Source organism: Vipera berus (genome assembly GCF_964194415.1).
Source record: "Vipera berus genome assembly, chromosome: 2".
NCBI lineage: Eukaryota > Metazoa > Chordata > Lepidosauria > Squamata > Viperidae > Vipera > Vipera berus.
The window spans coordinates 206,509,721-206,529,865 of NC_138203.1; the positions used below are offsets into that span (position 1 = coordinate 206,509,721).

The following is a 20,145-nucleotide window of genomic DNA, read 5'->3' on the forward strand; positions in this document are numbered from 1 at the left end:
GTAATGTCAGCATTGCCCAGGGATTTCTTTTAGAGCAGGACATCTGTAAGGAAACTACCATCAATAAGAACACTTCTTACCCTGATCTTTGGATTCCCCATCTCTTCCTGATTTATCTTCCTGAACATCTGTTTCTATAAAATCAAGCACATTAAGAATAAAAGTTATTTTTATTAGAAGCAGGGTATGACAGAACAAATAAATGTTTATCCTAATATTGCATCTAGACTGAAGTACATGTAATGAAGATTCCGGATCAAAGTTAAGGAAAGACTACCGTGGTTACTGTAGAAAAAAACTACAACAGGCTAAAAATAGGTGAGGTCGCTAACTCAATTTCCTTTGCCCTGAATACGGCTTTTCCTTTTAAAAGCTGGTTCTGCTTTTTTAAACTACAAATGGGAAATTAATTTAACTGAATATTTGTAAGCAAAAAACTTTCGACTTAGAATTTTTTTAAAAAGGGTTACTTATATTTTTTGTTCAGGGTTATTGTTTTTATCATTTAATTTTTAAAATGCACTATGAAAAGAAATTAAATGGGAGAAAAAACCCCAGAAAATAAGCAGTAACCGGATATTTTAAAATTCAGAATACAGCAACAGTGTAATGGTAGGACAGATTTTAGATACAAATAAAGGGTTTAATAAAAAAAGTTCAATTAATATGAAATGTAATGTCACAAACAGGTGCCCTTTTTTAATGATATGCTTTAAATGGGATCAGGGAAGTCCTTTCTTACAAAGCACCCCTAAATACAATAAAAACAATCTTTAGAGATATAAGATATTTGATTATCAGACTCTGAACACAAAGCACAAAACACGATATATGGTATGGGTATCCCAGAAAGCCTGATTCTTAATTTTTGAAAATAAAAGGTTGTACCAGATGATCCATAAAATATAAATGTTTATATGAAGAAAACAGTACGAAGGTCTTCTGGAAGAAGAAACTACTTCAGCCACATATTTGACATGGCAAGGAAAGGAAAAAAAAAGACTGCAATATCATAAGTGTACAATGATCAGCAGGAAAAAAATGGAGTAAATCACAAAACCTAGTTTGAAATAAAAGCATTTCCTTCTGGGGAAAAAAATCTCAATGCTTTCACCTGGAAGCATTTGGAAACACTGCTCCCAATAAAATGCAATAAAAGATCATCCATGCAGGGGGTAAGAGAAGGTCCCCTTCCCTGCATTGCTCCATGTCAGCATAAAAGAATCTCCTCCATAACAGGATCTTGAGCTTTGTGGTGAAAAAAGGGGAATCATGCCCTGCAACTCGTTCATTACAACAAATGGAGCCCAAGTTGGAGGTTAACAAGCACTTGAGAGTTTTTTTAAAGTAAATCCAAATACGTGGAACAAACTAAAGAGTGATTTTCATCGGGGAGTGTATGTGTTTAAAAAACCTCCAATGGAAAGAAGGTGGAAGTTAACAGGGTTAGACTCATCATCACTGACATTCCGTGATCAAGCAAAAAAGAGAGTTCACTTCAGATGATCAGACAGAGATTTCTGTATTTTCAAACGAGATACCTTAACTTTTCTTTCAAGGGATGTCACAGTTGATTCATGATGTCTCAGCCAAGATTGCAACGACTTGAACATTAGACATTAAGCTGATTTTCTTTGCAAATTTCACTTTTTGCTAATGTCCTTGTAGCCTGCATTTGGTCTTGGATAAGATCAATATTCTGATCTCTAAACCCAAGACAGGTTTTTCTGACCGCCATAACACAAATGGCCACAGAGTGTAGAGCCCAGTGGATGGATGGAAGGGCATGGTTGCGTTGTAAATCTACCAGGCCAACTGGAGCTCAGCAGACTGCTGAAGTCAAAACACCTCTTCCATGCACTGTGAACTGTCTGAAAGGGAGTCTCCTATCATGATAGCAGGGAAAGGGCACTTTACTGGTCAACTAACTTGGATTCACTTGCCTCAGCAGTGGACTTCAGATGAGATGGAATCTCTGTTGTCGGGACACACATCAAAAAAGAGATGCAGAATCGTCTTTGTGAATGAACACAAGTATATAATATTTTATACTGAAAACATTTTTAAAAGCTTTTTGTTTAGCTTTGGAACATTGGCCAATGATTTGCAGCTTCCCTGCTGCTGGGTTGTACACTACTGTCAGATTAATTTTCAAAGTGGTTTGTGCACAATGGGTTAGAAACAGGGGGATGAGATGACTAAGGAAATGAAATACTATGGCTGATGGTTTAGTTGTAACATCTGTGGCTTGAAGAAATTCTGAAGCAATTTCATTTTATATTAAGCAGGTCACTTTAGCACATCAACAGCAGCCTGTCTTAGTTGTTCAGACTAACCTTGCAAATCACAACGTAGGAAGAGATCCAGTTCTGAGACAAAAGGAGATACTGGAGAGCAAAGGGAAGAGAGAAATAAAGAAGAAGGGCTTTAGAGGACAGGGAGAAATTCAGGAATGAGTGCAAGTCAAAATATAGAACAACAGAGAGAAGCCAAGAAAGAAACAAGTTATACAAGAGTTGAGCAAGATTTGAGTACCTTGGGCTGGAAAAAAAAGTGATAATTAGTCTGACCTAGGTTTCATATACAAGTAATCATTACCATAAGCCATGACAGAAGCTAGAGCAGTTGTGGGATAATATTCTGATGGAAGAGGAAATAAGAAAATTCTGCTTGGCTTCAATTCTGTTTTCATACCCACTTTCCCTAGTAGATAAAATCTCTCATTTTTACCTTCAGTAGCATTATTATCTGTGAAGTAGTTTGTAGCTTCCTGAGCAGACTCTGCTTCCTCTGAACTGAAAGCTATACAAAGAGAAAACCGTTACTGGATGTATATACTCTTGTTTCCTTAGGAATTACTTAGGGTAGCTCTATATATCTATCTCTGATTACAGTAATGGACTTCAGTCAATTGCTTATATCCAGTGGAATCTTTCCACTCAGAAAAGGCTCTCTGACCCAGCAGAAACTTCCACAAACAAAAAAGGGAGGAGGGATTTTTAAATGATTCTCCTTTTGCTTCCACAACTTTTCTGTCCACCCTTCAAATCTGTTCTGGAGGATTTGGGAGTTCTGAAACAGCACTGGAGAGACAAGTGGGTAGTAGGAGAAAGAGGAACTCTGTAGGAACAAAAGCTGCCTTTTCAGAATGTGAAGGCTGCTTTTATTTGTTCAGGTAGTAACCTCTTACATTTATTTAAGGCAATTTCTAACTATGTAAACAAACAAAAACAAAGCAGCCCTAATTAACCTTGATAATTCTCCAGGGAATGTAATTTCAGGGTAATGTAGAATTGATGTTAGGCTTTACATGTCTTAACTTGGCTGCAATGCTCAGACTGGCTGAAATATTTCAGAGCCACAACACAGCATAACTCAATTAGAATATTTATCACAAATATTTAGTGCAAATTTATTGCACACCTAATAAGGACAATCTTTCTTGAAGACTATATTGGCCACGAGCTGCTGGAAGAACAAGAAGTATTAACAGGGTCCTTCTTCCAATGAAAATAATTCTATAGGCAGTTACTATGTCAAAGCTAAGCATTAATCATGAATTGTTCTAGAAAATGGGCTAGTTCAGCTATTACACAGTCAGAACTGAAGAAGCTTCTTGGATGAGAAACAAAACATTTTCAAAGAAAAACAAAGTCTGGTTGCCTTTTGGAAAAGCACCTTTGAGGCAGTTAGTAAGCAATGACTACTAATACTTTAGCTGAATTTAAAACAAAATTTCTTCTACTTAAATGTTGATAATCTCCCAGTTTACTTTCCTCCCCTCAGCTCAGATATATACTCAGGAGCTAAATGGAGTCTGTGAAGAGAGGAGCATGTTAGAAAGTGCTCACGTCAATTGCCTGTTTTACTGTTGTATTTCACATGGTGATCAGGGCTTCCAACACTAGCACTACATTACAGTCTTCGGAATATTTCCACAATTTTAATAGGTCTACACACCCAAAGAGAGGCATTGTCTACATTACAGTAGACAATCTTCCTTTCTATACAAAAAGATATGACATAAGTGGAAACAAACCCAACAACCCACGCACTTAGCCAATACGTACAAATCATTCTGCAAAACTATTAAAATTAGGCAGGGATGAAAAAGCTCACAGAAAATTGAAACTAGAAAGCCCTATGCCTTATGAATATATTAATGAGTACGTTCACTAATAGCCACATCATCAATTCATACAAATTAAGTCAATTAAGATTTACAAGGCAAATATATATAATAATTAAAAGCTGTCTTGGGGCTACATGTCATTTGTTAAATTCTGTACATAGAATAATTCTGTCTTCCTTTTTATGGTAATGGGCCAATCCTAACTATTGTGTGAAGAAACAATGGTTAAACTCACCTAGGCCCATCTCTTAACAAAGCATATAAAGAAAACACAGCCTTTTCTGCCAATGGGCTTTTTCATTAATTTGAGTGTGGATGGAGAAATGAAAGCCTCTCTACCTATGTACACTAAATCTCTGCATACCTATACTAAAATAGGGAGTATTATTTATGTTCTTATGGGTAGAATATTGCAACCACTTATATGTACCATCAGTCTAGTAAATTTAGTAGAAAAGCCTTAAGAAATTTGTAATCTTTAATTCCCAGAAGTGTGAAAGCAGTGGATCACCTGGAGGCAAATGGAGTTTGTAAAGGAGTTTCAGCTTCTCAGTCAGATCACCATGATACATTCCACCTGTTGGGATCAAAAGAAATACTTAAGATTTTAGAAGTATTCCTAGATAGCTTTTTTCAGATTCTTATGCTTAATAACTATGATGTACAAGTTTAGCTAGAAAAGGTTTTCCTATTCCTACGATTATCTCTGAGATTAAAACTTGTTTTTTTATGCTTTTTCTCTCAACATGATTTTCATTTATTTATTTACATCGATATATTTATGCCACCTCTTCTAGCAATTCTAGATGGCTTGTAGTCTATGAAATTAAAACATCCATAAAATCACCATTAACAAATCTCACAGTAAACAGAACATTGTAAGTAGTATTAATAAAAACCATTGGATACAGAGGCACACCTGATCGCAGGGGGCATGCTGCTCTAGAAGAGAGAGAGAGAGAGAGAGAGAGAGAGAGAGAGAGAGAGAGAGAGAGAGAGAGAGAGAGAGAGAGAGAGAGAGAGAGAGAAGAGAGAGGAGAGACAGAGAGACAGAGACAGAGACAGAGACAGAGAGACAGAGAGAGAGAGAGGCCAATAGTGGGAATGGCATTCTATGGATTCCAACCTGCCTAGGTTCTTTTAGATTGATAGCCAGACCATTCTCTCTCTGGCTATAGGCCATTTGGAGCAGGCAAATTCTACTTCGAGAAAATGTTTCCATAATAAAGACCCAAGCTATAGATGGGTTTACAGGTAATCCTCAACTTTCAGCTACTCATTTAACAACTATTTGAAGTTACCATGGCTCAGAAGAGGTGCTTTATGGTCCGTCAAGCACTTCCAGCCATTGTAAAACATCGCCCCCCACTCCACAGTCATATGACTGTGACACGGGTGCTCAGAAGTCTGTTCACACTTACATCCCGTTACCAAGCAACCTCTGAACATGTGACTGCAATCTGTAATCTTCTCTGCTAGTTCCCCAGAAAGTCAGTGGGGAAGTAGATAGAAAGGTTGCAAGCTGCTACCATTTGCCAAATGATTTCCCCTCCCTTCCCCGCATACATATAAGATTTTAGAATTAACTATAAAAAAGAAATGGTTTCTCATGGAAAATAGACTTATTTTGGCTATCTTGGCTATTTCTTAAGCCATAAGAAAGATAAGTTACTTCATGATTTTAGAAAATAGATGACAAGGGACTAAAAATTCTAAGAAGAAGGAAAAAAATACAACCCTATTCTTGATTTCAGATAACATCAGGACTCACAAAATGACACAAAAGATTATAATATTGGAAACGTTAAAGGAGATTGTTGAAGAATGGAGCCAGAAATTAGTAACTACAATATCAACACTGTTGGTAATGATGTCTGCTTCTGTGGATAAACTATGTCCAAAAGATGAAGGGACGACAGATGTGTAACAAATTTTATCTGGCAAGAAAGAAAAACTATGCAAAGTGGAACTACAAATCGCAGGCCAAGAAAATGATTTTGAAAATGACAAATTTATAAATAAAACTGGATGAAGCTTAAAAAATTTAAAGGGAAATACAAAGGATAAACCAAGAGAATGGTCTGGAAAATGTTTTCTTATTGGATTTTTAAAAAAAACAGACTTGTTGAAGCCTTGAAGAAATCTGTGTGATGGGATCAAGAAGAATTCAAAAGAAATCAAATTCTGTGACAATATTGATTGAATTAAATATTAAGACTCCTAGAAACAAAAGAAAGGGATATAAACTTATTTTATTTGATCAGGGGTAAAATAAACCATTTTTTGGTTTACGGACTTTTTGCTTATATCAAGATCGAAAAAATAATGTTTAATAGATTTGTTGATAGATAGCAATCACAGGCAATCAATAAGTAAGTATTCTAACTATAAAGATAAAGGAATTTGGCAGAGAGACACCAGCTTGTCCAAAGCTTATATTGAATAATGGAATAATTTGAATAATTTGAGTCAGACCATACCTATTCATGCTTCTATCAGTCAAATACAGGTATTATACAAATAGCTTAAAACTGTAGGTAGCTTTGGTTGATTTCTGAGTAGAAGACAAAATGGTCAGAAAAACTATTATTTTTATCCACCCTGCGAGGAAGAAATTGTCATTGAATTTTGCAGTTTTGTTTGGGGCTGCTATACCTGAACCAGATGACCACTGGGTGGCAATACAGAACGAGAATTTTCTGTATCTGTAGAGAGTGCAGCCACTGGTAAGGACAGCCTCAGTCTCAATCCCAGCTCAAAGACCCCTCCACTTGAAATCCAAACAGCTGCACAACTCTAGTGTTGTGTTACTTTTCAACAATGATTTAACATATAAGACTAGATACTATTTCAGAAAAGCTACTTACTCATGCCTGTTGCAAACTCTTTAAAGTTGATAAGAGAATCTTTGTTTTCATCCAGAAGTCGAAACATTCTTTCTGCAAGCACTGGTGTGTGGAGTCCACAAGACCAAGGTGTAAGGGAAGCAAACAAGTCTTTGAACTGTTCAAGGTTGATGCGGTACTGCTCTAAGTAGGGTAGGCTTTGGTCTCGTTGAGTAGCTGAAGCATGAGTTCCCCAGTAACAGTTCATTAAGTGTTTTGCCTATAAACAAAACGAATGATTTATTTACTAGATCTGCATTCCGCCTTTATCATGTACAATTCAAAGTAACATACAGAAGCTTCCTCTTCCTCTTTCCCCAAAACAACACTGTGAGCGAGGTCGGGCTGAGAGAGAGTGAGTGGTACTTTTCTTTTAATCTGTAAGCCTTGAATATATAACTTAAAGGTTTAGATATGGCCTTTAATCAGTTCTGAAACATGCAAGACAATGAAAATGATAATTATAAAGAATCCTATCAATTCGCACACAGAACCAAGCAGAAAATGTTCAATAATGGAGGAAGTCAGTTTGGAAATAAAATAGGGTTTTCTGGAAGTTTTACAGCCTTTGAAATGTTTGTTTTAACACCGTAAGGAACACTCTACTGCTTTTCTTTAACCGTGATAATTTGAAAGGCCTTGGCTGAAAGCACAACAGTCTTCGACCTCTGCATTTGGAAAATTAGGAATTCATGTTTGTTAAGTAAGAAAGACTATTATGTGACATTGCTAATTCTAAACAAAACACAGAGAGAAGTCAAGGCAAAGTATTTTGTCCCCAGCTCCTCAGAAGTTGCATCTATGATTGGAGATTGGTTGAAATACTGCTCTTTTCCCCAAAGAAAAACTAAATAAATCTTACGTATTTTTTTAGCATTACAGGATGTGATGTAATGAAACAAAATCAAACTAAACTAAACAAAAAGCTGAATCAGCCTAACAAAATAAGATCCCTTTTAATTTTGTTGAATTTCTCTGTTTTCTCAACTACAAAAATAAACCCAAACTGTCTGAACATAAAAGTCTTTTTAATACACCACCAGCTTGGACTCTGGCATTGCTGTAATTTAAAGTTTTCATAAGCATACTTTATCTCTACTTGCAGCAATAATAAAGAGGATAATGCTTTGCCAGGGTCTCCCACCTTAAATACTACATAAAGATCTTCTAATTCTTGCATAGAAAAGCCAATGTCTCCAGATACAGCTCGGACCTGCAGAAATGACAGCAGCAAATATATCTTAGTTCTGTCAGCTGGGACTTTGGAAAAATAGATTTAATTAAAGGAGGAATCTATATTTTTAAAAGCACGGCAAAGTAACTTTTGTAAAAAAACAACAAAACCTGATGATTTTGAACAGAACGTTGCTTGTATTTGTGAGGTAGTGATCTGTAAGATCAGAAGATTCTAAAAACTAAAAACTGAATAACAAATAAAAAGAACAATTCTATTCTCTTGAACTGAGTCAATAAGCACAAAAAAGGTGGTCAACAGTATTATATGTATTTCCTGCACTCAGCGCACTATAATTGGAAGCAGGAACAGGAAATGGGTCGATTTTTTCTTCCGCTCAGCTTTTTTATCCTTAACGTGCTCACTGTCAAACTTCTACAAGGGCATTAGAGACAATTGCTTGACATCTGATGCTATCTGGAGGGAAGGGATACCACAAACGACAAAAACAGCAGCTAGAAAATGTGAAAGCCACTCTTCCCTTGAGATTCCCAGATAGAGCAATTCAGAGAATTGAAAGGTCACTATTTCCTCTTACATTTTCAGTAGGAGAAAATAAAGACAGAAAATTAGCTAGTATGAGTCTATGGTAAATCTGTCAAGGTGCTTTCATAAAAAAGACTGGAATGTTTTCAAGCCAACAGGTTATGGGATAAAAATTTAAAAAAGAAATCACAATGCTCCTTATGAGGAAAAAAACAACCCTCATTTGGCTTTATTAACTTTACTAACAAATTATTGCATTGCGAACTTTTGCTGATTCAAATAAATCTGCCTGCACTCATAAGACAGGAGAACACAGGAAAGAGTGAGTTTATAGCACATTGGAATACATATGCAGCATGCTAAATGCATACATGACACATGGAAATACATCTGCAGTGTGCTTGAAACTAATCCTTCTCCTGATTTCCAGAATATTCTAAGTTGGAGTTATAGAAGCTGTCAGGTTTTAGTATTATGCTGCCCCTCATCTAAGGCAAGAATTGCACTAAGCATGTTTCTATACTTATTGGATTTGAGAACAAAATGGACTTATGAATAGCCTCTCTTTAAGTAGGGGATTATTTGTACCTATATCAGAATCGACTAAAATGCCAGAAGAAAAAAACTTTCTATTTTTCTGGAACAATTAATTAGGATTGGTAGCAGGAAAAGCAGAGAATGCAAGAGAAAGGAACAAAAATTATAGAATTATGCCAAATGCTGGGGCCGTAAAATCTTCAGCTTAATACTGGTCTTAAGGGAGATTGATAATACTTCTAATCAATATTCAAATTAGCAACATACCACGACATACCATTATATTACCACACTACACACCTTGCTGTAGAAAATAAAGAATAACATGGCAAGTAGTTCTTTATCTAATTTACTTCTTTATATTATTTAGCTTAACCTAGCCTCAAAGATTCCAAATAGGAGATACAAAATCAGTTAACTTAATACATGATTTTAACAATATGGATATGACTTACCACACTTCTCTTAGCAGTGTCTTCTAAAGAATGGATTACCTTTAATCTTTGTTTAAAACGCATCTGTTCAATGTCATCCGCTTTCAAGTGGCTGAATTTCTGCAGTGAAAATAAAAACTGGGGTTTATAACTAAATCCACAGAAAATACCACACGTTTGGGGGAAAAACATACACTCATTTGATGGAATACTTTTACTTAGCAATTATTTCATTGATGATGAAGCAATGCTTGTAGAAGTGATAGCTCAGTAACCATGTTTGGAAGCCATGGGGGAAATGGAGCTAATTGATTTGTACTGCAAAAATAGGCCAAGCCACTAGAGCACAGGTGTCAAACTCGCCACATCACGTGACATGTCATGATGTATCACGTCTCTTTTTGCATTGCCGGCAATGGGGGGGTGTGCGGCTTCAGTATGATGAAACCGGCCCGCGGGCCAGCAGTTTGACACTGCACTAGAGAGTAACAAAGAGGCAGAACTTTCGATATCTCTTTGCTCCCCCTTTGCACTCATCTGGAAGTCAGATTTGGAAGTTCTAATGGAAAGTGAAGAGAGAAAAGATACTGTATATTAGCCAATGGTAGCAGCAGTAAAAACCACCTGAAAACATAGGATTGGCTTTAGGGCAGGGCTTTTCAACCTTTTCACCCATTGTACCACTTTTAGGATACGGCAACATCCGAGTACCACCAGTCACCTAGCAAGGTTTCAAAAACCTGATGAGCCCCGCAAAAAAGGGGGAAAATGATGAAGTACAGTTAGTCCTCGACTTACAACAGTTTGCTTAGCGACTGTTCAAAGTTACAATGGCACAGAAAAAAGTGCTCTCCAAGCCACAGCCGACCAAGACACCTGCCTGCCTGCCTGCCTGCCCGCCCGGCAGCGCTCTTCCTCCTGTCTGAGGTTTTCATTGTTGTGAGCATTTCTGTTGAGGCTTGGCAGCGGGGATGGGGTAGGGGGGTGTTTGGTTTTTATTCCCCCTCCCCTCTGCTGGGTGGTTGCAGCAGGTTTTGGTCACTTCACATGACCCTGGGACACTGTGACCGTACATTCCAGCTGAATGGCGCTTCTGGGCTCAGCAGAAGCGCCAGGATCAGCGCCGAGCTCCAGCTGGAGACTGGCACTGATCCTGACGCTGCTGCTGAGCCCTGACAGCCCTGCAGCTCCAGCCGTCTCTCGCTCAGGCTTGCGCGGTGCTGCCACCGGTTCAGCTCATTCCCCTCCCCCGCTACTTTTCTAGGATGGTCGCGTACCACTTGCCAGGTGCCAATGTACCACAGGTGGTACCTGTACCACTGGTTGAAAAGCCCTGCTTTAGGGAGCCAAAAACCAAAACTAATAATATGTTTTAAAAGAAAAATGGCTTAAGAAAAGAAAAATTACAGCTAAATGATTTATCTATTGCATTCTTCATAAAACAACAGGTGACTCCATACCTTGAATTTATGAATGCTTAAAGACATATCTTTGATTAACAGATATTACAAAGCCAGTATATAATTCATTTTAAAATACCAAAATAAAATGTAAGATTTGTTATATTTTGACCTCGTAGGCTGTTCTGATAAGTTCAAATATATCAATTTCCACTGGTGGATCATCCCCACTCGTCAATAAAGCATGGAGGTGAGGAATAGGTGGGAAAATACTCTGCCGATTAACCACATTGTCCAGGTACCTACAAAAAATAAAATATCAGTACAGAATTTTGAATTAGTGCATAATCTGAAGATTATGGTCAGGAGGGTCTATATAATTTATTTAATAAAATATATGTCTAAGAAATCTTTCACAATAACCTGAAACTGATTTTAAAATTAAAATAATTAAAATGACATTTATGATTTAAGATATTTGATTCATTCATATATTCTAATTAAATTATATATTAATAACAATGTAATGCTATATTATTGTATAATTAATGTACTGTATATATTGAAGCATTTTGGTCTCTGATAAATAAAGGAAAAATGTAATAATCATATATAAGCCTATAGTATATATCTGTGATGGCGAACCTATGGCACGTGTGCCACAGGTGGCACGCAGAGCCCTCTCTGTGGGCACGCGTGCCATCGCCCCACTCCTGGGCCTTCAGCTGGGTTTTATAAAACATTTTTGCTTTAGGCCTCTGCCGCCGTATGCAAAAAAAAAGGTCCAATCAATCAATCAATTTCAACTCGCGGGGAAAAAAAAGATCTCGCAAAGTTGGAATTGATTGATTGAACTTTTTAGTCCCACCCAGTCTGCCGTTACCACCGCAGCCACGCCCACCCAATGGGCCATGCCCACCCAGCACCCGACGATACATAAGTGGGTTTTGGGTTGCAGTTTGGGCACTCGGTCTCTAAAAGGTTCACCATCACTGGTATATATCATAACTGCAACTCAAAGTTCCCTTGTAAACTATATTTTTTCAGGACATATTTTTTGATGTGGCCCTGCTCTCATTCTCAGCCTGAAGGTGAGGCTATCTAACGTTGTATTTATCTGCTCTAACCATAAAATACTGTTATCATTTTTTCTGGACACAAGCAGAATCGTGCATGATTTGTGACACCTTGGCGGTGACTGCAGTGATGACGTAGCAAAGCCTGAAATCGGTCCAACTCCTGTTAGCCATTTTTGGCTGCTGCAGACATGGCACATTCCCCAGTTGGTACTTTTTTCTACTGGCTATTTTGGTTTGAGCAGTAGGAGATATTGGGCACAACACAATTTATGTATTATATGGGTTTCTTATTTACATATGTAATGATACAGAAATATCTGACTGGCAGGTACTTTGCACAATGCAGCAGTGTTGGCTGAAACAGGATTATCATTTGAAGATGGAAAGTCCCCCCACCCCACCCCGGCTTAATTCTGAAATTAAAAACAAAGCTACCTGCCCAAGACAGTCATGGCTTCACCTTCGTCACAGCAATTTAACAGCTTGTCCATGTTGGCATCCAGGATGGCCAGGGATACCTGCAAGATGACCTTTATGCCTTCGTAGAAGAAACAGTCAACAATGACCACTGCGCTTTCAAAAGGCATGACGCTGAGGAAAAGTGTGAGGAACCAAGATAGCGATATGCTGGAAATGACTCCTAAATCTTGCATCTTCTCAGACAGCTGGGGAAGGCAATCTCTTGTTAGTTCTTCAAAGATGCCTTGGTCTACTAGTGCACCTGAATAGGCAACAGAGACAGAAGTGTTATCTGTGGTATTGTGAGAGTTATTGTGAAACAGGGTTCCATTACAAACAAAGAGCTGATTTGTCCAAACCACATTTCAAATAAAATCTGGGGTCCTTCGGGAATAGGGCGGTATAGAAATTTAATTAATTAATTAATTAATTAAATAAATACTTTGTAATGAGCCCACATATGCATAGTCAGTACTTGATTGGCAAACTGGCTTCACTGTATACTACTTATCCTCAAGGAAGTGATTAACATCAGTTATGAAATCCTACCGCAAAGTTTGAGTTGCAGTTTTTCCCTAAGTGGAAATTATCTCTTGAAATAGAAACACAGGGTGATAAATATTAATCTGTTTTTAAGAAGGATGCACCATTTCGGATTTAGAATATTTTTCAAGCGTCTTTATCGCCACGTATTTGACAGCGAGATGAAACCTGAATTGGCAGATTCTGTACTGAATTTGTCCACAATAAAGTAACTTCTTTCTCATAAAATTATTAGGATTTTATATTTAGGTTTCATTTCTAAACTATCACTATACTTCTTGCTGCTGAATACTGATAATGTTACTTCTGATTTTATTGACATTCTCTGCAATTTCTTGCTAGATTCTTAAGATTGCCTGACCCCAGGTTATAATCATTCTAGCTCCTTAATTATTTTGAAAGGATGGTATCTTTTGCAGACTTGGAAAGAAACAATACTTTTCAACTCAGTGTTGATTAAAATCTTATCAGGAAGGCTTATATACTGCAAAAAATAATATGGTAAAGCTCAAAAGAATATAAGGATGAGAACAGTTCATGTAGAGCTAAGAAGGGTGTGGAAATATACTGAAAGCTTGGGAATATCTGATTGGATTTCAAGAAGATATTTACCTATTATTTTAATTAAAAACAGTATTATTAAATGGGGTTGATATAAACCTACAGAAATACAATTTGAGAGAATCACAACAGAAACTCAATAAATAGATTGGCTATGAAAATTTGAGGATTTCAACACTGCAACATTTTTAAGGAGTTTGAATAATATATAATTATTCAGTTACATGGTTTTACCCAAACTTGAAAATGAAAAGACAGCTCACTTGATTAATTTGAACTGTGCAGTTCTAACAGTATTTTAATTATATAACAATCAGTGAAGCTTCAATCGATCAGAAGAGAGCTGGAAGGGACCTTGAAGTTCTTCTAACCCTAACCCCCTGTTCAAGCAGGAGGCCTTATACCATTTAAGACAAGTGACTATCCGGTCTCTTCTTAAAAACCTCCAGTGATCAAGTACCCACAACTTCTGATGGCAAGCTAATCTTTTATTTTTATTTTTTTATTTTAATCCCATTTATATCCCGCCCTTCTCCGAAGACTCAGGGCGGCTTACAATCTAAGCACAAATCAATGTGCTTAGCAATAGCCTTCATTCTATGTATATGCCTGCTTATTAGGGCTTTCGCCCCCCCCCCCCAAGCAGCATTATTAAAAAGTCAGCTTATTGCCCCCAACAATCTGGGTCCTCATTTTACCTACCTCGGAAGGATGGAAGGCTGAGTCAACCTTGAGCCTGGTGGGATGCGAACCTGCACTAATTGCAGGCAGCTGGTGTTACTTAAGGAGGCATTAGCCCACTGCTCCACCAAGGCTCTTTTGAACATTCATCGACTTGTCCTAAAGACGACTCTCCAACTATCTTGCAACTAAAGATCTCTCGCTCTGACTGTTCAGATTCTTTTGCGGCATAAATCTCAGCTTTCAAAGTGACTTACCAACCACTCTAGTGTTATAGTAATCTGGCAGCATTCTCTCACACAGGGCTACAAGGAGCCAGAAAGCTTCTTCTTCGTTACAGTACAGAAGCAGGACTGATGTCACTATGTTCATGGCCTGACAAATATGAAGACAAACATGCATATACACAGCCGTTTATATTGGGTAGGAAGCATATTTAAAAAGGCAAGTATTTGTTAGCTTGTCAATTTGTCGGAGCCTCAGATATAAATTATAAATGAAGAGGATGTTGTATAGCTCAGAATCATATCCTTGGCTCTATGCAACTACTTGGAGAAAGTAGGTACATCTGGAAACCTTTGTGTTAAATATTAAGCACAAGATAGAAACCTTTGTTCTATAATAAACATTTTAATGTATTTTACAGTTTGTCAATGCGCCGCCCGTCAATCTGTTAATAACCTTTAGTCAAGACTATATAAACACCACTGTACCCAAATATTATCCAATATATTATAATAATAAAACAGTATAAACAGAGAGAGAGAGAGAGAGAGAGAGAGAGAGAGAGAGAGAGAGAGAGAGAGAGAGAAAGTAGGTCCCTGTTCCTGAAATGTCACTGGGGAAATGAAAGAGGAAGAGAGATATTCTCATCTGCCCTTATATGATCTCACTAATCCTCTCTCTTCCTCCTCTCTCTTCCTCCAGAACTCTTTCAGGGTAGAATCCCTTTTTCTCAAGAAGTGCATGAAGGTGGAAGGAGTCTACAAAACAGAGGCTGGGGAAAACCACACAATCTACAGATTGCTCAACTGTGCCCAAATAGTGCTCAAAAGAAGGCAATATACTCCTTCCAGGAAAGAAGGGAGAGACTGCCTTCCAATTCAAACTGTGGCCAAGTGGTGAGAAGGAATGCCATCAAACTACTAAGTAACCCAGAAATATCGCTCTTACCTGGCAGTATCCAATTGTAGGATTCCGAAAAGCGTATGCGGTTAGTACTCTTCTAAGTGCAGCAATTCCTAGTTCATTCTGAAAGGCAGGGTGCTCCGGCATTGAACGATGCAGGTCTCTTTCAATTTCCTCAGTGGCAAGGTTATATTTTCCCATAGACTGTTTCACCAAATCACTGTAATACCCAGGGTGAGTGGCCATCTCATTCCAGGCCCCTATATCGACACAGAAACATTATTTTTCTTGCCTACTGCGCTCAAGATGTGATTCAGGCTGAGGCTTCTACAAATAAAAGATTTCCTGCAGATTAAGTAAAGGTAAAGGTTCCCCCGCACATGCGTGCTAGTCGTTTCCGACTCTAGGGGCCGGTGCTCATCTCTGTTTCAAAGCTGAAGAGCCAGCGCTTGTCCGAGGACGTCTCCGTGGTCATGTGGCCGGCATGACTAGACGTCAAAGGCGCGCAGAACGCTGTTACCTTCCCACTGTAGTGGTCCCTATTTTTCTACTTGCATTTTTACGTGCTTTCGAACTGCTAGGTTGGCAGAAGCTGGGACGAGTAACAGGCGCTCACTCTGTTACGTGGCACTTGGGATTCGACCTGCCAAACTGCCGATCTTCTGATCGACAAGCTCAGCATCCTAACCCACTGAGCCACCGCGTCCCTTTCCTGCAGATTATCAAGCCTTTTGTAGCCGTCTCACACTGAGAACTAAATGCATGATGTTAATAAGAATGATATATTTAGAAAGGATATTTTAAAGAATAGTACTTATTTTGCATCCCATTTTAGCAAACCTAAAGAAAAATACTTTGAGAAAAAAACCCCTCACAATTGTCTGAAGCAACTGGCTTAGAACTAAGAAATTCTAGCTCTGGGAACAATAATTGCTGACTTTTCAGGCCATCTGCAGTTTGGGGAGCAATTTCATTTTAATGGCAGTCGTACTATAAAATTGTTTAGCAGGGGAAAATATTTTCTCCTTAAGTCAGTAATCTATTGTGCACATTTAGCAAGAAAGTCACCTGAAAACAGGAGCCACAGTTCTCCACGAAGACTCTCTGGAATTCCTTTTTGCACCAGCTCACGGGTCTTGGCCGTCCGGTACATACACATGCCCCTCCCATATTCAAAAAAATGAATATTCCAAGATTCTTCTTTCATTGTCTCCTTTGCCTGGAGAGGAAAAAAGCACAGAGGGGAATGTTGGGGAGAGGTATGATAATTTGGGTGTGATGATCATCATGAAATTCCGTGACTTACATATTTGCATCACAAATACATAATCACAACGATGCCAGAATTTTGTAACAGTGTAAATACATAATGGTGGCATATGCACGATGGTGCCATCATTTGCAGGTTGTTATTCTGACATCATTGTGATTTGCTGCAGATACCACAAGCCACTGGAAACTTCAGCAGCTCCAAGTATTTTTCTCCTTCTCCTCCAGTGCAGCATTTTCACTCTATTGGTAATTTATAAACATTGATCTCTAATAGCAACTTAGAAAGATATTGCAACAGAAATACATGAAATATGATATAAAAAGGTTTTCCTCTGAATTGATTAAAAAAGGAATTAGAGTGGAAAATACTAGCATGGTTCTTGAACTGTATTATTTAGTTTGGCATACAGTAAAATGAATTTGATCTCAATCTACAACTGTGTCAGAACACAGATTAGCACTTTACTCCATCTCAGAAGTTAACTTTCTTAGATGTTTAAAACATGATTGCAAACATGTCTTAATGAACACATTACTAACAGCTAGTTTGGTTAAGGTGCTAGGTTATAAACTAGGAGAGTATGAGTTTTAATCTTCCCTTAGCTCTAGACTAGACTAGACTAGACTAGACTAGACTAGACTAGACTAGACTAGACTAGACTAGACTACAGGCGGAAGGGACCTTGGAGATCTTCTGGTCCAGTCCCCTGCTCAAGCAGGAGAACCTATACCATCTCAGACAAGTGACTTTTCTTAAAAATCTAGCCTTTTCTTAAAAAATCTCTAGTGATGGAGCGCCCACGATTTCTGGAGGCAGGTTGTTCCACTGGTTAATTGTCTTCACTGTCAGGAAGTTTTTCCTTAATTCTAGGTTGCTTCTCTCTTTGATCAGTTTCCAACCATTGTTTCTTGTCCTGCCCTCTGGTGCTTTGGAGAATAACGTGACCCCTTCAATACTGAAATACTGCTATCATGTCTCCCCTATTTCTTCTTTTCTTTAAACTAGCTACACCCAAGTCATGTAGCCGTTCTTCATATGTTTTAGTCTCCAGGCCTAGTCTCCAAGTTGGCGGAGTGATCTTGGGCAGTCACTCTCTCTCAGCCCAACTCACTTCACAGGGTTAGGGAAAATATGAGAAAAAAGCACTATGAATGCCACCTTTAGCTGTACAAAACAAAAGCAGCTTATAAGTCTAATGAATTATTACATACAATGTAGAACAATTACGGTAACTGAATTTAATTCATCTGGACTCTTTTGTAATACAAAACAATCCTAGATTAAAAATAAACATTGAACTAACTGTTCACTGTAGCTTTTGCACTATTTGATGGGCTGGTTTTAAACAAAAATTCCATATATTTTTTATATGAACAGTTAATGTTAATAGATTTAATCTTGTTCAAACTTAGGGTTCAAATATATAGCCTTGTTTCTTCTCACTGATTTCTTCATTATTTATTTATCTGTCAAATTTGTATGGCCACCATCTCACACAAAGTGCACACAATACAACCCACTATTAAAACTTTCTGCAAAACCAATTAAAACAGGAAACATAGAAAAAACAAAAGCAGCAGCAGAAGAATATCACTGTCATGCAAGCTTCCTAACACCAAGGAATCCATAGGCCTATTGAAAAAAAACACTTGTTTTATGGGCTTTCCAAAAGACAATAAACCTCATCTCATAAGGAATGATGTTCCAGAGAGTAGGTACAATGGCAGAAAATGCTTGTCCTCTAGGTCCCATTGCATGTGATTCTCTCACAGATCGGACCCACAGCAGGCCTCTCCTGCCAGACCTTATGTGACGGTAGATCACAAAGGGGCAATTCCTCAAATAACACGACTCTATAACATGTAGGGCTTTAAAAGTCAAAACTGGCAACATGAATCGGATCTGAAAGCAACCTGGCAATCAATGTAGAGATATAAAACGTGACCTCTTTAGGGCACACATAACTGCCTGTGCTGCATTTTACACTGGTTGAAGCTTCCAGATAATCTTAGGGCAGCTCCATGTGGAATGCATTAGAATAATCCATAAGAGAAGTGACTATGATGTGAGTAACTGTGAGCAGAGACTCACGATCCAGGAATGAGTATAAATGGTGCACAACCCAAAGTTGTGCAAAGGGCTTCCTAGAAATGACTATCTGCTCCTTGACCCCTAGTTTGCAAGTCGGGTATATCTGGGACAGTGCCATCCAATCTAGTATCAAAGATGGTAAAGTCTCAAATCTGAAAGGCCCTAAACCCAAAGCCATTCAATCTGTTATTCAGATCTCATAGCCTTCAAGCATTGGGATAGGACATTCACAGCATTGTCTAAGTCACCAGGGGTGGAAAGATATAATTGAATATCATCAGCATACTGATCATATATCAGTCCCTGGTGATGGATGATCTCCCATAGCAGTTTCATGTTCGACAGGAGCAGAGACAGCATCAAACCTTGTGGTATTGTATATAGTACAGGCTCTCAGGATCTCTCACTCTGGATCAGTACTGAGAGTGTTGGCCCCTGAGGAAGGAAGAAAATTAGCACAATACTGTGCCACCCATTCTCAATCCCCAGAGCTAATTCAGCAGGATACCATGCCTGATGGTACTGAAAGCCACTGAGAGGTCAAGTATAATCAAGATGGGTGCACTATCCTTATCCCGCACCGCCAAAGATCATCCAAAAGAGTAGCCAATGCCATTTCTGTCATATATAGATCTGAAGCCTAACTGAAAAGGGTTCAGACAATCCACTTTATATACAGATCACTGAAGCTGCTGTATGACCACCTTCTCCACAATCTTACCTCAAAAAGGGAGGTTAGACACTGGACAAAAATTGTCTAGTATGGTGGGATGCAGCAATGGGTTCTTGAGAAAGGGGCAAGCAACACCTCTATTGTGATTCCGTGCCAGCCAGTATACCCGGTAGCTGACTGTGGGGAATCAGATGTGGGGGGACTGGAGAGCTATCAGAGTGGGAGGAAGGCTCTGATGAGATCCAGGACTTACAATCTGAGAAAGAGCCTGGCCCCTCCACTTGTGCTCAGGCTGAGACCCAGCCGTGCTAGGATGCTGAGTCAGACTCTGAGGACTCACAGCTGGAAGACATCATAGACACTCGCAAATGCCGACAGGCAACAAGAGTATGACAAAGGGAGGCAATGGGGCGGCTCCAAGGGCAGAGGAGAAGGCATTGAGAAGCCATGCCTTGGGGCTGCATAATAAAAAGGGAAAGTGTGGGCAGTGCTGAAGGCAAAGGACTCAAGTTTCATGGAATCATGTTCTGTTTGCCTTGCCTGTGAACA

At 38.6% G+C, this 20,145-nt stretch overlaps 1 protein-coding gene across 1 annotated transcript in view; it reads right to left on the reverse strand.

Annotated features, from left to right (window-relative positions):
- The window catches only part of TBC1D9B (TBC1 domain family member 9B), a 42,860-nt gene that overhangs the window by 3,507 nt on the left and 19,208 nt on the right, over nucleotides 1-20,145 (reverse strand). The window contains exons 9-20 of the mRNA XM_081318320.1: nucleotides 16,628-16,778; nucleotides 15,605-15,819; nucleotides 14,689-14,806; nucleotides 12,623-12,908; nucleotides 11,281-11,410; nucleotides 9,730-9,828; nucleotides 8,162-8,230; nucleotides 7,000-7,237; nucleotides 4,644-4,709; nucleotides 2,731-2,802; nucleotides 2,337-2,387; nucleotides 81-134 (exon numbers count right to left, since the gene is read on the reverse strand). Coding sequence (XP_081174446.1) covers nucleotides 81-134; nucleotides 2,337-2,387; nucleotides 2,731-2,802; nucleotides 4,644-4,709; nucleotides 7,000-7,237; nucleotides 8,162-8,230; nucleotides 9,730-9,828; nucleotides 11,281-11,410; nucleotides 12,623-12,908; nucleotides 14,689-14,806; nucleotides 15,605-15,819; nucleotides 16,628-16,778 — 1,549 coding nt within the window. The remainder of the gene's footprint in view (nucleotides 1-80; nucleotides 135-2,336; nucleotides 2,388-2,730; nucleotides 2,803-4,643; nucleotides 4,710-6,999; nucleotides 7,238-8,161; nucleotides 8,231-9,729; nucleotides 9,829-11,280; nucleotides 11,411-12,622; nucleotides 12,909-14,688; nucleotides 14,807-15,604; nucleotides 15,820-16,627; nucleotides 16,779-20,145) is intronic.